The sequence below is a fragment of the Taudactylus pleione genome, unplaced genomic scaffold (assembly GCF_031769625.1).
Source record: "Taudactylus pleione unplaced genomic scaffold, aTauple2 ptg000044l, whole genome shotgun sequence".
Taxonomy (NCBI): Eukaryota; Metazoa; Chordata; class Amphibia; order Anura; family Myobatrachidae; genus Taudactylus; species Taudactylus pleione.
The window spans coordinates 7,830,978-7,848,280 of NW_028284446.1; the positions used below are offsets into that span (position 1 = coordinate 7,830,978).

Below are 17,303 nucleotides of genomic sequence, written 5' to 3' on the forward strand. Positions count from 1 at the left end.
ATCTCTTTTCTTTTAGAATTTTTTTTATTAATATTCTACTTTATATCTCTTTTATCCTTTAGGAAATGTATGTTTCAGTTTATAAAGTTCAAGTGCACAGTGTCTATCAGGAAAGATGTTTATGAATTGTTGATGTTTGATGTGAAAATCCTATATAATAAATAACATAACGATAAGAAAAATAAAACAGTCCTTCTAATGTTGCTTTCGCTTTTCCTTAGGTTTCATCATGGTGACTACACTGTGGATGTGAGCATCAATGATTACCTGGATATTTACTGCCCCAATTACGAGATTCCACTGCCAGCAGACAGGATGGAGCGTTATATACTCTATATGGTCAATTTTGAAGGCCATGCCTCTTGCGACCATCGGCAGAAGGGGTTCAAAAGATGGGAGTGCAACCGACCAGATTCTCCCAATGGACCATTGAAGTTTTCAGAGAAATTCCAGCTGTTTACGCCTTTCTCTCTAGGGTTCGAGTTTCGTCCTGGACATGAGTACTATTATATATGTAAGTATTAGTGGCACAAAGCAACACAGTGTCATATTTATGAAGTGAATACAGCACCTTCATTTTACATGCAGAGGTATTAGGCCTCACTTATCAAACGCGCTGGATGGGAAACACAACTCACTTTGGTTTTGCGGTAGAGCACCTTAATGTTCCATCCAGTGCACTTCCAGGTGCTTACACGCCTGCTTTCCGGTGTACTGTATTTAGCACTCAAACATATGCATAGGTTTGCGAACAGGCAAAGTCCCAATAAATTCAACCTTTTAGCTCTTTACAATCACCCCACTTTAGTGGTTTTCACATAAAATACTGCTCCCTTTAGTCTCATTTATGAATTCATTTCTTCATAAGAGTGAGGGTACGTTGTTGTTTCATGTGTCCAGTTTGTGCTTCAAGCTTTGTTTTTTATGCTGCACTTTGGTTGGACTCTGTGCTCGCTAGCACAAACCAAGGCACATGATGTCATCAAAGAGGCCCCATACTGGGTCATTCTGTTCTTTGTAAATGAGGCCCTACGGTTTTCTATAATATGTCAACTGCCTGGACACACTGGGATATTAGAATAGCATTAAAATAATGTTATTTGCTATAACCCTACTTTAGGGTGGCCTGACTAGCCATGTTAATCTGAACACATATGAAATACATAGTCATGCCACATGCATATGAAGTAATTACAATTCTGTCATTCTGCATAAATGTTTCATATGGGCCCAGAGTTACATTGCCAATCTCGTAATCACAGCTACTGTGATTCAGATGTCTATTATTTGTCTTTCCACAATAAACCTAATTGATTTAAATGTACTTTGTAAGAGATCCTAATATGATTACCACATATAATTATATAATTAGAAAAGCACAGCTGTACCATTCACACAGGATAATGCCCATGTTTATTTCATTTTTGTTCCTGTAGCCGCTTGTTCTGTGCTGCCCTATAATTCCTAAGGGTATTTTACTAAAATATAAAAAATAAATGCAGAAGGGAGAAATATGGTTTATATCCTCACAAAGGGCCGGATGAAATAAATGGGATGTGTTGTACTCGTGCATTGCTCAAAATAAGCGTACATGGAAAAAATGCAAAGCTGTACTCATTTAGAGATGCAGCCGCTTCTGTGTATATAGCATATGGGCATGGTTTGCTACAGTACAATTCATTATCAGTGGTCACTTGCACTACACTAGGTGCAAACGATACACAGCCAAAAGGGTATATATTCACCTACAGCCAACTCTGAAGAGCAGGGATTTGCAGGAACACACCCTCTCTGAACTGTACCTATGTGGAAAGCCCCATCACAACACCTAAGTGTAGTTCCGATTGTAATCTATACAACTCTGCATCGCCTCTGAGCATCTCATCGCGAATCCAATGGTACTGTAATGTGCTGCATATGGGCATATTCAATTAGCCGCGAAAAGTCGGCAACTTTTCACATGCCGTACTTTTCGCCGTCATCGCTGGTTTTACCTGCGGAAAAGTATCCCCACTTATCGCCCTATTCAATTCCAAAGGATGCGAAAACGGGACCCAGCCAAACGCAAACAGGTGAAAAGTGCTGTCAGTTTTGTGGAAATCAGCCTGACACCCCCGAAAAGAGGCACTAACATTGGGGATCAATATAGATACCCCCGAATAGACCTGCTGAAGGTATTTGGGGTACATAAATGCTCTAAATAGCTGCTAATTAGCATCTTTGCACAAGTGGTGAAGAATAGCATTTAGCAGGTTTTTTGGGGTGAAAATAACTAGTCCCAGCAAATTTGGGGTACATGAAAATGGGTACAAGCATGGTTAAAAATCGCCAAAGTGAAGTTTTAAAATAGTAAAATATGCACCTTTAGCAATCACCTGCAATCCAAAAAACACCTCCCCCATACTGGCAGACCCCCCAAAAGCTTATTTCGCTAGTTTTTAAGTTTGTACTCTAACTTTGTACTTTACGCCCCCTGTTTCAAAGTTATTTTTTGGGGTGTTCTTCATTTTTTTTATGGATTTTTTTGACACAGTTAACCTTTGGGGGGCTGTTCCAAGGGTGCAGTGTGGTTTCCCCAACTTTGCACCCCAAAACCGCAATTCTGCACTTTTTTTCGACACCTATTCAGAAGCAAATCTTTTTCGCCTGTTACATTGCATTGCGTTTGCGCGTACGCGAAAACTCTTTGGAATTGAATACCGAGGAAACTTTCAGACAGACGAAAAGTCGCAATTGGAGATACTTTTTTGCGGATCTCTGCTTTTTGCTGCTAATTGAATATGCCCCATAGACCGTGTGGGGCAGCATAGAAATCAAGCCTCCATGAAACTATGATATCTGTACTAATATACAGGAAAAGGTGCTGAAGAGATAGAGAGTTACTTAAGAAAAGATTTGATTCGATTCTCTTTTGTTTCCAGTCATATTAGAGTCTGTCTGGGACCAATTTGGGCTTGTAGTTCAAAACTTCCTTGAAATATTGAAAGAAAAACCTCTAATATTCACACCACAACTTCAATGTAACCTAGTTAATCAATATTAATTAATCTATTAATATGAGATGGCTGTTAGTTGGGTGGAATAAAAATGAGCCTTTGTGGACCTGTAATTATAAAAGGTGAAGAGCGGGGGGGTGTATATTCTATTATGGTCAACCTGTTATTTTCAATATAAGTGGAATATTCACATGACAGTAGTACAGTAGAAGCAAATGCTGGTTTATCAGTACCTTAAGACAACTTACATCAGGGATCAAAATTGAAATAGGTTTCATTGGCTTAAGTTGAATTTTACACTTTACAAAATATAAGACAGTCTTTACTGTAGTCTTTCCACCATAATCCAAGGTCTGCATATTAAAATTCTGACCTGTATGATATAAACCTGACACTTCATATTTGAGGTACCCTTTCCCATTCTATAAGTAAGAATTTCAAACCTACAGTATCTTCTTTTTAGTAGGTTATTATTATTATTATAATACTATTGATCAAATATGTATCATGTTATGCAGTGCTGTGTGTCCCTACCAGCATGTTTTTGTACTCGTACACCAAGCAAACATAGAAACTCCACACAACACTCTAATCAGAATCGAACCCATGACCTTAGCACTGTGAGGAAGCAATGCTAATCACTGTTCCACTGGGTTCATAAGGGGAATTTTTGAAGACAATGTAACCTAACAGTTCAATAGATTTCATGACTTCTTGGCATCATTGAACAGGGAAGGTAACAGAACTACCAAGCGTCATATGTACAGTATGATGCAGTGTACCCGTTTCTCCACTGTCATGTTTTAGCAATGATTTTTGAGTTTTGTGGAACAATTTTAATCAGAGAAACTTTCTGCTGTAGTGCTGTAAAGTCTATTACTTATCCTAAGAAATTCTGCACCAACCACACAATACTAGAGTCACTGACCCCGCTTATACAGGAGACCAACATTAAGTTAAGGCTCTAAATATTTTAGTATCTTAGCTATGTCTACAGGTTTTATCAGTACCGTATTGATTTATCAGCTACTGAGTATAAAATAAACGTGATATACAGTACGGTGCAAAAGTTCAAGAATAGAAGTGTTAATAGTTTATTTTTATCAATTAACAAAATGCAGAGTGAATGAACAGAAGAGAAATCTAAATCAAATCAATATTTGGTGTGACCATCCTGCTTTCAAAACAACATCAATTCTTCTAGGTACACTTGCACACAGTTTTTGAAGGAACTCGGCAGCAGTGACGTCCCAACCGGTGCGGGGAGTAATTTCTTGCGTGGCCTCAGGTCAGGAGGTGTGGTCTCAGGGAAGGGGGTGTTGCCTTGCACCCTACCCGTAGTTATCAATGGAGTGGTGGGGAGTGCCAGAGGTGCGGGTAGTGCTGGCTCCCTCACTGTGACAGGAGCCGAGTGCTGCACTTAATGCTACAGTGCAGCACCCGGCTCCTGTCACTGAGGGAGAGCCTGCACCTTGGTGTCACTCCTCGGCGGGTGACACCCGAGTGTGGCCCGCACCCTCCTTGTGATGCCACTGCTCGGCAGGGAGGTTATTCCAAACATCTTGGAGATCTTCTGTGGATGTAGGCTATCTCAAAACCTTCTGTCTCCATGTAATCCTAGACAGACTTGATGAGGGCTCTGTGGGGACCATATCATCGTTTCCAGGACTCCTTGTTCTTCTTTATGCTGAAGATATTTCTTAATGACATTGGCTGTATGTTTGGGGTCGTTGTCCTGCTGCAGAATAAATTTGGAGCCAATCAGAAGCCTCCCTGATGGTATTGCATGATGGATAAGTACCTGCCTATGTGTCTCAGCATTGAGAACACCATTAATCCTGACCAAATCCCCTACTCCATTTGCTGAAATGCAGCCCCAAACTTGCAAGGAACCTCCACCATGCTTCACTGTTCTGCAGACACTCATTATTTTACCGCTCTCCAGCCCTTCGGTGAACAAACTGCCTTCTGTTAGAGACAGATATTTAAAATTCTGACTCATCAGTGCAGAGCACCTGCTGTCATTTTTCTGCACCCCAGTTCCTATGTTTTCATGCATAGTTGAGTCATTTGGCCTTGTTTCCACATCGGAGGTATGGCTTTTTGGAAGCAATTCTTCCATGAAGACCACTTCTGTCCAGACTTCTTCGAACAGTAAATGGGTGTACCTGGGTCCCACTGGTTTCTGTCAGTTCTGAGCTGAAGGCACTGCTGGACATCTTCCGATTTCGAAGGGAAGTAAGCATGAAGTGTCTTTCATCTGACGCACTGTTTGCGTCTACGGTCCTCAACGTTGCACGTTTCTTTGTGCTTCTTCGAAAGAGCTTAAACACCACATCTTGAAACCCTAGTTTTATTTGAATTCTTTGCCTGGGAGAGACCTTGCTGATGCAGTATAACTACCTTGTGTCTTGTGGCTGTGCTCAGTCTTGCCATGGTGTATGACCTGTGACGTGAACTGTCTTCCACAACCTCACCTTTGTAGCAGAGTTTGGCTGGTCCACACCCAGTTTTAAGCCTCCTGCACAGCTGTTTCTGTTTCAGTTAATGACTGTGTTCCAACCTACATAAAAAGATGATCTTTATCACCTGTTTGGTATAATTGGTTAATCTACTATAATCCTACAAAATCCATGACTTTGTGCAAATGTACCTAGAAGAATTGATGCTGTTTTGAAGGCAAAGGGTGGTTTCAACAAATATTGATTTGATTTAGATTTTTCTTCTGTTCATTCACTTTGCATTTTGTTAATTGATAAAAATAAAGTATTAACACTTCTATTTTTGAAAGCATTCTTACTTTGCAGCATTTTTTTCACACCCGCCTAAAACTTTTGCACAGTCTTATATCCAAATAGATTTTGATATAAGCAATGTTGGCAATGCAGTCAGTGAAGCTGATGCATGAAATGGGCAAAGGTTCCTAGTAAAACTGTCAGATAGAAAACCTCGAGGTAGAGCAAGTAAGGTGCATGTCACGCTTGGTGTTGGGGAAGTGGAAACTCTGGGTCCGGGTTGCGGGAGGAAACGAAGGCGAGGGGCCTGGATATATGTTCTCCTCATCCACAGCTCTCGAGTGTTGACGAGACCTGGGCAATGGTGCGGAGTCTAACCCACAGGATGGTGTTCGCCAGTGACCCCTCCAATCGGGATTTGGGCTTAGCTGCACCCTGTGAGCAGGTCGCGGTCCTTTGACCAGGTACCCGAGCTCAGTGGGAATTGGAGACACAAACAACCGTGGCCCTAATAAGAGATGCCTAAGATTTAAGGCACTGTGGAGTGATCCTCAAACAAACGTAAAGAAGTCTGGCAATACTGTAGCACAAAGTTCACTAGTGACACGTTTAGCACACAGGCAGATATGGTAATTCACTGTTGCATGAAGTTCACTAGAGGCTCGTTTAGCACACAGGCAGATGGTAATTCACTGTTACACAAGGTTCACTAGAGACACGTTTAGCACACAGGCAGATGGTAACTCACTGTTGCACAGGGATCACAGTAACGTCTTGGCACACAGGCAGAGATGGAACACACTGTAGAGGAAATAGAAAGCCAGGAACCTGGACCGGAACTCAACTAGGGACTAGGAGACAACCGTTGTTCAGGCAGTTTGCAGAAAGGTGGATGCAGGCTATATACCCCACAGAACCCTTTGATAGGTGCACAGCGATCAGCTGACACTCACCTATCCCAGGCCGGAAGTACAGTCACATGGGCCGACTGACATGGCGGCGCCCATGCCGGGAACCCCGATTCCAGACACCGGACCGCCCGCAGTCCCCTACGCACGGGGAGAATGCTCAGCGTCCTCTCAGCCGCCGCGCCAGCTGCCCGACCGCCCGGGAGATCAAAGGAAGCCGGCGAGGAGGTAAGGCCGCGCTGATCCCCGGCAGAGCCCTGACAGTGCACTTTAATAGCCAGCAATGATTTTTGTTGTTTTATTTACAACATTGTAAACCCATTAGGGGTCACATCAGTGAGATTAACACAAAAACAATCCAATTTGACTTTATTTCCATTGATACAAACATAATACAGCATCCAACAGTATAAAATTGAGATACTTAGAATTATACTCGGCATACATACAGGGAATAGTATTCGGATAGCATACAGTGCTCCATAAACATACAGGGGACAATTCAGACTTACATGCAAGTCCGTATTGCTTCTGGATCTCCTTTTTTATTTAAGCAATGTGCATTAAACCATAGCCAAGCTCACACATCTACAGACGATTCCGAATCATGCGTAACTCAATCGCATCTCCATTTATGGCTGAATAAGAGTAACTGGACTCGGTTAAGTTTAGTAAGGGCGTGTAGACAGAATTGTGGCTTGCAGTATGATTTTTCAGATGATCTCTTGCTGGTTCAAGTCTGTGCTTATAATGATGATGATTTTGAAACCAAGCATATGGGTAATGGCTGTGCCGTTGCCTAACTGTGTAATTGTGGCCAAATTGCGTACAACTCTGCTAACAATTCAGTTTCATAAAGAATATTAGTATTGTGCAGTTGTCCATACTGAATTAAAACAGATATACACCCAAAATTCAGAACATGAAAAGTGATCCTCTGCAGTTATTCATGTTATAAACAGTATAAGAATATTTTACTGAGAATTTAATCTAGGCACCTGAATAACAGGAGCAGTCTGTACGAACAGAGCACAGATACTGGTGGTATAATGCAGGGCTTTAACACTGACAAAAAATGTTATATGATAAAACAAAAATGTTACTGGAAATAAGTCCACAGGAGTGTATTTTAACTTGTTCCATTTGTAGTACTGATACAGTACCTTTAGGGGGCAGCCAAATGAAAATGTAAGTATTCTTTACACCTTATTATTTATTTTACTATAGATCTACAAATGTGCTCATATCCAGGGTCGGATTGTGAATTTATTATGGCACAGAAAAAGGTGGCCTTGTTGTAAATGAAATTGTCAGTAGGTAATACATGTGATGGCACAATAGTGGGTGGGACCAGCATGAAAGGGGCATGACTACCATTTTAGACAGTTTTCAGTTACCTCCACTCCAGCAGATGAGATACATCTCATCAGTAGTGCTCCCTGCTTCGCCTCAGGAAAGAGGCGAAGCAGGAAGAATTATAGCAGAACGATCCGTGCTGCTATAATACATCCTCCCCATTGTCTCCTTTAAACAATTGACACTAGCAAACTGGACATAAGACAACCCTGCTTTATATTTACTTAAGAAATGTGGATGGAAATTTGTTTTCGGAACATCTACTTAATAATGATACTACCAAAACACAACTGTAAAGTAGTATGCAAATTAATTGTGGCAAATGTTATATTTTGCTGTGTTTTGTATTTGTTTAGTAAATAAAATGAAGCACACAATGCAATATCTTGTTTTAAATAATACAGAATCGACAGATCAAGTTTTTCACACATATACAGTATTTCTTATTCCATCATCATGAAGCCAGACTTTTCTAAAGTTAGAAATGAGCTGTTTCTTGATTGTACAGTCAATATTTCGAAGCCTTAACGTCGCTATACCACTTACGGTCTTAATGGGGTTTAAATCAGTCATGTTCCCAATCCTCTGAAGCAAGTCTATTTTCAGTTCTTCAGTAACTTTTCTTGAAGTATGGCTAGAAGCAAGGTCATGTTGGAAATCTAGATCATACTTTTAGAAGTTCTTCTCCATAGCTGGAATGCTTTTAAGTTTCTTGTATTTTTCAGAATTCATCATCAGTGGCTTCCAAGTTTGTAGAGGTAAATTATCCCCCAAACATCTTTTTCAAGCGACATGACCTTTGAAAGGAAATGGATTTTGTTGCAAAACATAATGCTTTTCCATTCATCACTGGTCCAATTCTTGTTTTCTGTGGCCACCAAACAAGTTTTAATTTTAAGGAGTTGTTGTTTTTTTTTTCTTGCCTTTCTTACCACTTCTAGAAGTCTGTGCCACCACATTGATTACTCATTCAGTACACCATAAATCCATAGTTCATTCCAGGATTTTGTATATATATATTTTTTCCTTCTACATTTCTTCTTCCATTTCAGTGACACAGATTAAATTTCAGTGTTTATTATAAGCAGCTGTGAAACACTAGATTTACTGAGTCCAACAGAGGCAGAAATATGACGAACAGTCATTAATGTGTGCTTCTTAAGAACTACAATTTTAGCTTTTTTGGGGGTGTAATACCCATACTGGACAAAAAATTAACTACAGTTTAACATGAAATGAGAATAGAGAATGGTGTCACTTTAAAAAAAAGAAAGAAAACCTGTCTCTAAACTGGCAATATTTTTACAGATAGAACCAGCTGAAACCAGTTTTATCTGTTCAGGGTCACAATCATGAGCTCACACCATCTCCAATAAACACTTGCTTCATTCTCCATGTCCTGTAAGAAAAAGCCCACAGCGGCGGGAGCGCAATGTTTCACAGAGAGCTTAAACCCATCCTAGCAATACAGTCTGCTGGCAGGAGAGTGGTTGAGTGGATAATATCTCATTCTACTGTACTTACACCCTAAACCAATTAAATAGCATGTGTTTTTTTCACTTTAAATTACCTACACTTTTCTCCCTGAAGTGCTAGTTTGCCTGCAGGCTTAACAAATAGTCAATAGTTGATAAGATATGAGGACCTCATTTAGAGTCGGTCGTTGCGGCCGCACGATCGTAAGGTAAAAGGGGCCGGATATGCAAATGAAGCGCTCGCAAGTTGCGTCGTTAAGATGGGATTGTTAGCTGGACGAGTGAGGGGAGGATGCGGCCGTAAGACTAAAAATACGCCCCCTTCTCGTTCGCATTACACGTCATCTCCGGGCATATAAGGATTAATCGAGACCATCGGGAATCATCGGAGCTGGTCGTAGAGCTTAAGGTTGACCATACCCTCTCTTAAGCACTACGATCAAGTCAGTGTAAAAACCTCCCATGTCACATGTGCCATGACACTACTTAGTTAATTATGCACTCCCATAAAACTCCGTTTGCATAGTCAGGCACGCCTGCATTCGGATCTCCACTCCCCCGTTCACAAGCACATTCCCTGTTACCACCCACAAACGCCTCATCTTGTCACTCAAACTAACGACCTGGCCAAGTTGAAGGAGAGAACAATTTCTGATCGCAATAGCTAGTTTGCGCACGCGCATTGCGAATTTTACGCATGCGCAGTTTAGCGAACATCGGTGGCGTACGACCGTGTGGCCGCAACGACCGACTCTGAATGAGGTCCTGAGTCCTTTAGTAATGACCTAGGCAATAAACAAGATAATTTGTATAGTCAGCTGTTTTGTTAAATACTTTAAACATCTTGATAGGTGGGAATTCTTCTTGGAACCAATCTGATTAATCAAGTCAGTCACTATTAATTATTATAATAAATGTTGTGCTTTTGAGCTGTTCATGGTTTTTTAATATATATAATGAGTCTATGGTACTGTATTTTAAATGGTTTACATTGTATATGTGCACCAACACACATGAGTCCAAGCCAATCTCTTTGCCATGCTACTCCTTTTCCAACAAAATCCATTGTCTGATTCGGGACTTGGAACACGGTTCCAAGCCGGGTCAGTCCCGGGATTTACCCCATTTCCACCTGTGAGGTTTATTCTTGGGCTTCAGCATGTCCATCATTGATAGCCTGTGCTAATCCCACAAGAATTTGGTCAGATTAGTAAAGGAATAAATAATCCGCAATCCAGTCATCATTACTGCTTTATTCACCCAGTAAAGCAAATTTTAAAGCTAAAATAAAGTTTTATTTTTCCAGACCTGTTTTTAATTGGTCTTTCGCTGGACATTCTTAGACCCTCTATGCTGATAGATAATCAAGTTTGGATTTTAAAACACATAATATGTCAAAACTGGTTATGTACTATGTTTGTGTACTATGTTTGTGCACTATGTTTATGTACTATGTAAGGCGCTGCGGAACTCTTGTGGCGCCATATAAATAAAGGATAATAATAATAATAAAACAAAACAAGGAAAAAATTCCAGCATAGATAGTTACAGCAGAAAACATGTACAGAAACATGTAACAGCAGAAACCTAAAGGCCCCTATACACGGTGCGATTTTTTTACACCATTTGGCCGTTTTCGATCGATCAATTGGAACAACCAATCGTTTAAAAAGTGCTGTGTGTGGGGATTATCACGATGCTGATGCGCACTCCTGCAGTCGCTGATCGTGGTCGCTTTTCTCTTGAACCTGCAGAAAGATATCAACCTATCTTTCACGATTTGGCAGACATCGTTTCATGTGTATGCATGATGAACGATACGATGGACGATTTATCGGTACTGATCCTGGCAACTCCCCATCACTATTTTTAAATGTTCCAGCAGATGCATCGTGAGGTTGTTTTCTGCCAAACGATATATCGTTAATGATTTGCAATCGTTAACAATCCATCTATATCGTTTGTACAATCGTTCCATGTGTAGGCACAATATCATTTGTTCAGGAGTTCAAGGGAAATCGCAAACGAGATTGAATCGTTTGCAAATCGTACCGAGTGTAGGTCCCTTAAGAAACCATTCCTTAGTATCAGGTCTGCTCCCTCACCATCAGTTACAAATTTGTGCCACCGGAACCACTTCATTAACAGCGATAAAGCAGAGGTAGATTACAGAAGATTTAACGTTTCCTTAAAAAATGCAAATTGAACTTTATGAACGCTCTTATAAATAGAGGATGGATTTTTCCAATATTGAGCTATGGCCAACTTAGTCGCTATCCACATATGACCCATTATATAGCAGTCATGTTTGGGTAGGTCTGAAGGAGGGCCAAGGAAGGAGATAGTCGCAATCTAACACTGAAACTTTGGGCCTGATTCAGACCCACTCGCGAGCGGCTGTACGCTCGCAAGTGGGTCGATGGTCTGCACTGAGCATGCGCACGACGGAGGGAGCTCCGTCGTGCGCATGCGCCAGACACGACGAGCGAAGGACTTTCCTTCGCTCGTTGTGTCCGATCAAAGGGGGCGTGCTGTCAATGTTGATTGACAGCACGCCCCCTTTGGTGGGCGTGCCGGGGGCGTGCCTCCCTGACGGGGGCGTTCCCACGGGAACGCCTCCCGTCAGAAGCCGGCCCACTGACATCACTAGTGATGTCAGTGGGAGTGATTTTCGCTCTGATAGAGCCAAAATCACTCCGGAGCTTGCCGTTGAAAACCTCAACCGCAGGCTCCGGCTCGCAATTTCGATGGTCGCGATGGTCACGACCATCGCGGCCATCAAAATGCACGCTCGTATAGCCTGTGGGTGGTGACCCACAGCTATACGAACGTCCAGGAGGACGCTCCATGAAAAAGGAGCCCGGCCCTCATGCAGAGCGTGCGCTCTGCTCAGAGCGTACGGCTCTGAATGAGGGCCTTTATACGTTAAATGAAACACCTCACGCCACAAGTACTGAATTAAATGAGAAAATATTAAATATATTACCAATAATCATACAACCTCGCCAGCAGTATTTCTGCAGGCCTTATTACATGTAACCAGGATGGCGTAAAGTATAACAAGTGAAGTATTTTATACTGTTGTTCCAGATGGTATAACATCTATAAAGTTGGTGAGATACAGTAGATAGATTCCCATTGTAATTGGGTTTTAGACGTATCTGTTGGACTCTCACCAAGACAATAGGTATACTAAAAGCAAATATTCCCATTAGAGTTACCTCTTATGATTTTGGAGAACAAATCAGGGGGGAAGTATCCCAAGAAGCCACATACTTTGACAGAAGTAGTTAGCCAATGTCTAATACGATAATAATTGAATAGTTCAGTAAGAGGGAGACAGTATTGAGACTGCAACTGAAAGAAAGTGACTAGCTTGTTGGAGCTAAGAACATCAAGTCAGGGATCAGATGGGAAAGTGTGGGTAAGGAGGGGGTGCTGGCTGGAAGTGTAACACAGTTAGACGTACATAGTATATCATGCCACATGCTAAGAGAATCTAACACATGTTTGGGAGTTGCAGAGGAGAGAGGGTGTAATTGTTTAACTGTCAATTGAAGGTCGCAGAGGGGATATTCTGATACCAATACTCTTTTTAAATCTACCCACGGTTCTGAGCGAGGTGGAAGCATCCAGTAACTGATTTGGGACACTAGGCATGCAGATTGATAAGCAAACAAATCAGGAACATTTAATACACCTTGGCTATTAGAGCTAAGCGGTTATAGGGATTTATGAGTCACCATTTCAGATGACTTGAAGGCAGACAAGCAATGCACCAATGCATTGAGGAAGGCAAGTCAGATGCTTGGTTGCATAGGGAGAGGAGTCAGTAGCAGGAAAAAGAAATAATAATGCCCCTGTATAGGTGTTTGGTACGGCCTCATCTAGAATACTGTGTTCAGTTCTGGAGGCCATATCTCCAGAAGGATATAAATACATTAGAGACGGTACAAAGAAGGGCAACTAAAATGGTGCATGGCCTACAGCATAGGACCTACCTGGAAAGACTAAAAGATCTTAATATGTATAGTTTGGAGCAGAAAAGGGAAAAGGGGGACATGATAGAAACTTTTAAATACATGAAAGGTTTTAACAAGGTACAGGAGGGAAGCATTCTTCAAAGGAAGAGATGTTCAAGAACACGAGGACATGCACTGAGACTGGAGGGAGGTAGACTCAGAGGACATTTGAGAAAAAATTACTTCACAGAAAGGGTAGTGGATAAGTGGAATAGCCTCCCATCAGAGGTGGTTGAAGCTAAGACGATGGAATAATTTAAACACGCTTGGGATAAGCATATGGATATCCTTAAGAGAGACCTAAGGAGCAAATACGGTGTAAGTTGCCAAAAGGATAAATGAAAAGAGGCAGAATAGATGGGCCAAGTGGTTCTTATCTGCCATCAAGTTCTAAGTTTCTATAGTCCAACCTAGTGACTTTACTCTTCCATATTATTAGCTTGTGAGCTTATTATTAGCTTGTGAGCTTTAATTAAATATCTTTTAGGAATCATATAGGGGATAGCATTAAAAAGGTACATTAACTTCAGCAATATCATCATTTTAAATGCCACTTGTCGGCCCAGCCAGGGGACTTCAAAACCCAACCAGCTTCTCAGGAATTCAGCAGTTTTTGATAGCAATGGGTTCAACTCTGCAAAACCAGCAATACAATTCGGGGGTTCCAGCCAATAGGTAAGTCTAGATAGACAACAGATGTTAGACAGACAATAGGTCAACAAGGACAAAATGTCAACACAGAAAAGGTCAAAAGGTCAACACAAAATAATGGTCGACATTTATTATTTTTTTAGGGTTAGGAACTTACCGGAGGGTTAGGGTTAGACACCAGGAGGGAGGGTTAGGTTAGGCACCAAAGGGAGGGTTAGGGTGAAGATTATGGTTTGAAAAAAATTGTGTCAACCATTATTGTGTCGACCTTTTGACTCTGTCAACCCTTTGTACTTGTCGACCTATTGCCTGTCTAACATCTGTTGACTATCTAGACATTGTCTATCTAATTCCTGTCTATCTTTTCTACCAAAGCACTTCAGAGTTTCTGTAAGAATACGCCAATGAAATGATCAAATGCCTTTTCTGCATTTAAGGAAAGGAGAATAAACCCATGTTGAATTTTTTTTTTTTAAAGACTAGAATTTGTATACTGTGGTGCACAGAGAGAGAAATTAATAAAATTGTCCTTTTATTACATAAATTAAAATACCGTTATTTAAAATGACTGCGAAATAATAGAAATAGAAATTGTGATTACAAATTCCTGTGTGCACGAATGCCGCTATAAGTGTCTCTTTCATATATTTTATATTGTATTGAGGAGTTTATACTTTATTATCAGATGAAGGTGGGAGTAACAGACATCCCCAGGGATTTACACAGTGTGATCTAACATCCACTGTGTGATAATGTTATCAGAATGAATGGTAATAATGTAGCCACCATCCAAAAAAATCCTTTAATTATATATTGGGTAATGTCCTCAAGTTTTTAGGCAGGGTATTGTGTGTCCACAAAAATCATTGCCAGTGTTGTAGATAGTAATCTCCCTCTTTGTCACACATCCAATGGAACACTACCACATATAAATGCCAGTAATATACTTCCAGGATTTTAATGTAATCAAGGTGCTATGTGCTGCCACACACCCATGTTGACATTTCAGCATAAGTTCTGCTATATTGAAGACCCATGAGTATTATCCGATGCTTATATACCACTGATAAAGCCGGGTGTATTAACTGGAGGAGCCTAGGTGATAAACGGTTGCATTCATTTTGGCATAAATTTTAAGGTCCATATTGAGAAGACCTTTGGGACGAAATTAGGACAGAGTGCAGGATCCTTCCCATGTTTAGGTAGGGTAATAATTTGGGCTACCAGCATTTCTCCTGGAAACTGGCCCTGTTAAGTGACAAAATTAAATAGGGATGTAAGCACAGGGTCCACATTGTAGCAAAATGTTTATAAAAGGAGTTAGTGAAGCCTTCTGGACCTGGAGCCTTACCTGAAGGAAGTGTCTGTATGACAGCAAGAGTTTTCTGTTCTGTCCATGGGGCGTTAAAAGTGGCCAGAGATTCATCCCCCAACTGAGGAGGCTGAAGGTCATGTAGAAACTCCACAATAGAGACCTCAGACTGCTGAGAGGTACAAGTACGGTAACAAGAGCCTGTTTGAATGGCTACTCTGTGTAAAATAGCTTTAAGTATTCTGAGGGGAGTTGGTAGCTTGATAGGAAGCAAGAGTGTACAGCTTTAGGGGTGTATAATAAATACTCCAAGTCACAGAAGCATGGCCTGACCAACCGTGGAGGTCACAACCCAATTGTGACCTACACGGTTGGAGTTGGGGAGGTGCTTTTGCAGAAGGATGAATAGGGCCAGTGGAATTCCTGTGCTTTCTTTTCCTGAACTGTTAGCCATCAAGTTGGCCCTTCAGGAATGGTGATACTTATTGGAGGGAGCAAAATTTCCGGTGACAGTTTAGTTTATACCAATCACAAGAACCTGATGTATCAAAACAGCTCACTGCCTACACTACCATCAGTCCAGATGGTCATTATTCTTCGATCGGTTCAGTCTACTGTCCGGGTATCAAAAACACCAAAGTCGATGCCTTGTCCCGAGCAGTTCTGCTGAGGTGGAGGAAGCAAGGGAAGACCAGCACATTCTGAACCCTGCTTACTTTGTGGCAGTTACCAATAAGGTTAAGATTCCACCGGGAAAAAAATTGATAGTACCCGAACTCTGGGCTAAGCTACTTCAGTGGGCACATTCATCATGCTTCACCTGTCATGCAGGCATGAAAAGAACTCAAGGACTTTGTGGCAGCTTGTACTACCTGTGTACAATACAAGATTCCACCCCACCCCACCCCACCCTCCCTCTGGTTCTCTATGTCCACTATCAGTGCCCAATCATCCCTGGTCCCATATATCCATGGACTTTGTCACTGATCTACCATTTTTCCAAGGTTTCAATACAATTGGGTGGTGGACAGATATTCTAAGGGTCTTCACTTCTTGCTATTAAAAGGTCTATCCTCTGCTCCAAAATTGGCAGGAGCATAAGAAACATCTTCAGGCTGCATGTGTTCCCCAAGGACATTGTCTCAGACCACGTGGCACAATTTACTTAAACATTTTGAAGGTCACTATGTAAATGCTTTGTAGTTAATTTGAGTTTCTCATCACCATATCACCCTCAAAGTAATGGTCAGACAGAAAGAGAAAACCAGGATCTGGAGAAGTTTATTCGATTGTATATTTCAGCCAATCAAGATGATTGGGTATCCTTGTTGCTGTCGACTGAATTTGCCTACAATAATCTGTTCGAGTCACTCTTCCTTCTTCATCCAGTATTGTCTGCTACCAGCACTCCAGTCAGTTTCACATCCAGTGGTCCAGGTTACAGTGAACTGTTTCCTCAAGATTTGGAGAGATGTAGAAAGGAATTTGTGCAAGGCTTCTTCTAGGTACAAACTGCCTGCAGACAGGAAGAGGAGTAAGGGTCTTTTACTAAGCCCTGGGGACAGAGTCTGGTTGTCAACCAAACATCTGCGATTGAAGGTGCCCACAATGAAGTTTGCTCCCAGCTTTATAGGGCCCTTTCAAGTCCTCCAGGTGATCAAATCATTGGCTTACATCTGTGGCTGCCCAGCACACTTAATATACTAAATGTTTTCTATATCTCTCTCTTGAAGCCACTGTTTCTTAATCGGTTTTCGACACTATGCGATCCTCCTTTTTCAGTGAAGAATATGAGGTGAAACAAATTTTGGACTCTAGAATTTTTCGAGGTGCGGTTCAATTCCTGGT

General features: G+C 41.3%; 1 protein-coding gene across 1 annotated transcript in view; it reads left to right on the forward strand.

Moving 5' to 3' along the window:
• The window catches only part of EFNA2 (ephrin A2), a 254,013-nt gene that overhangs the window by 209,181 nt on the left and 27,529 nt on the right, over positions 1–17,303 (forward strand). The window contains exon 2 of the mRNA XM_088460321.1: positions 222–514. Coding sequence (XP_088316447.1) covers positions 222–514 — 293 coding nt within the window. The remainder of the gene's footprint in view (positions 1–221; positions 515–17,303) is intronic.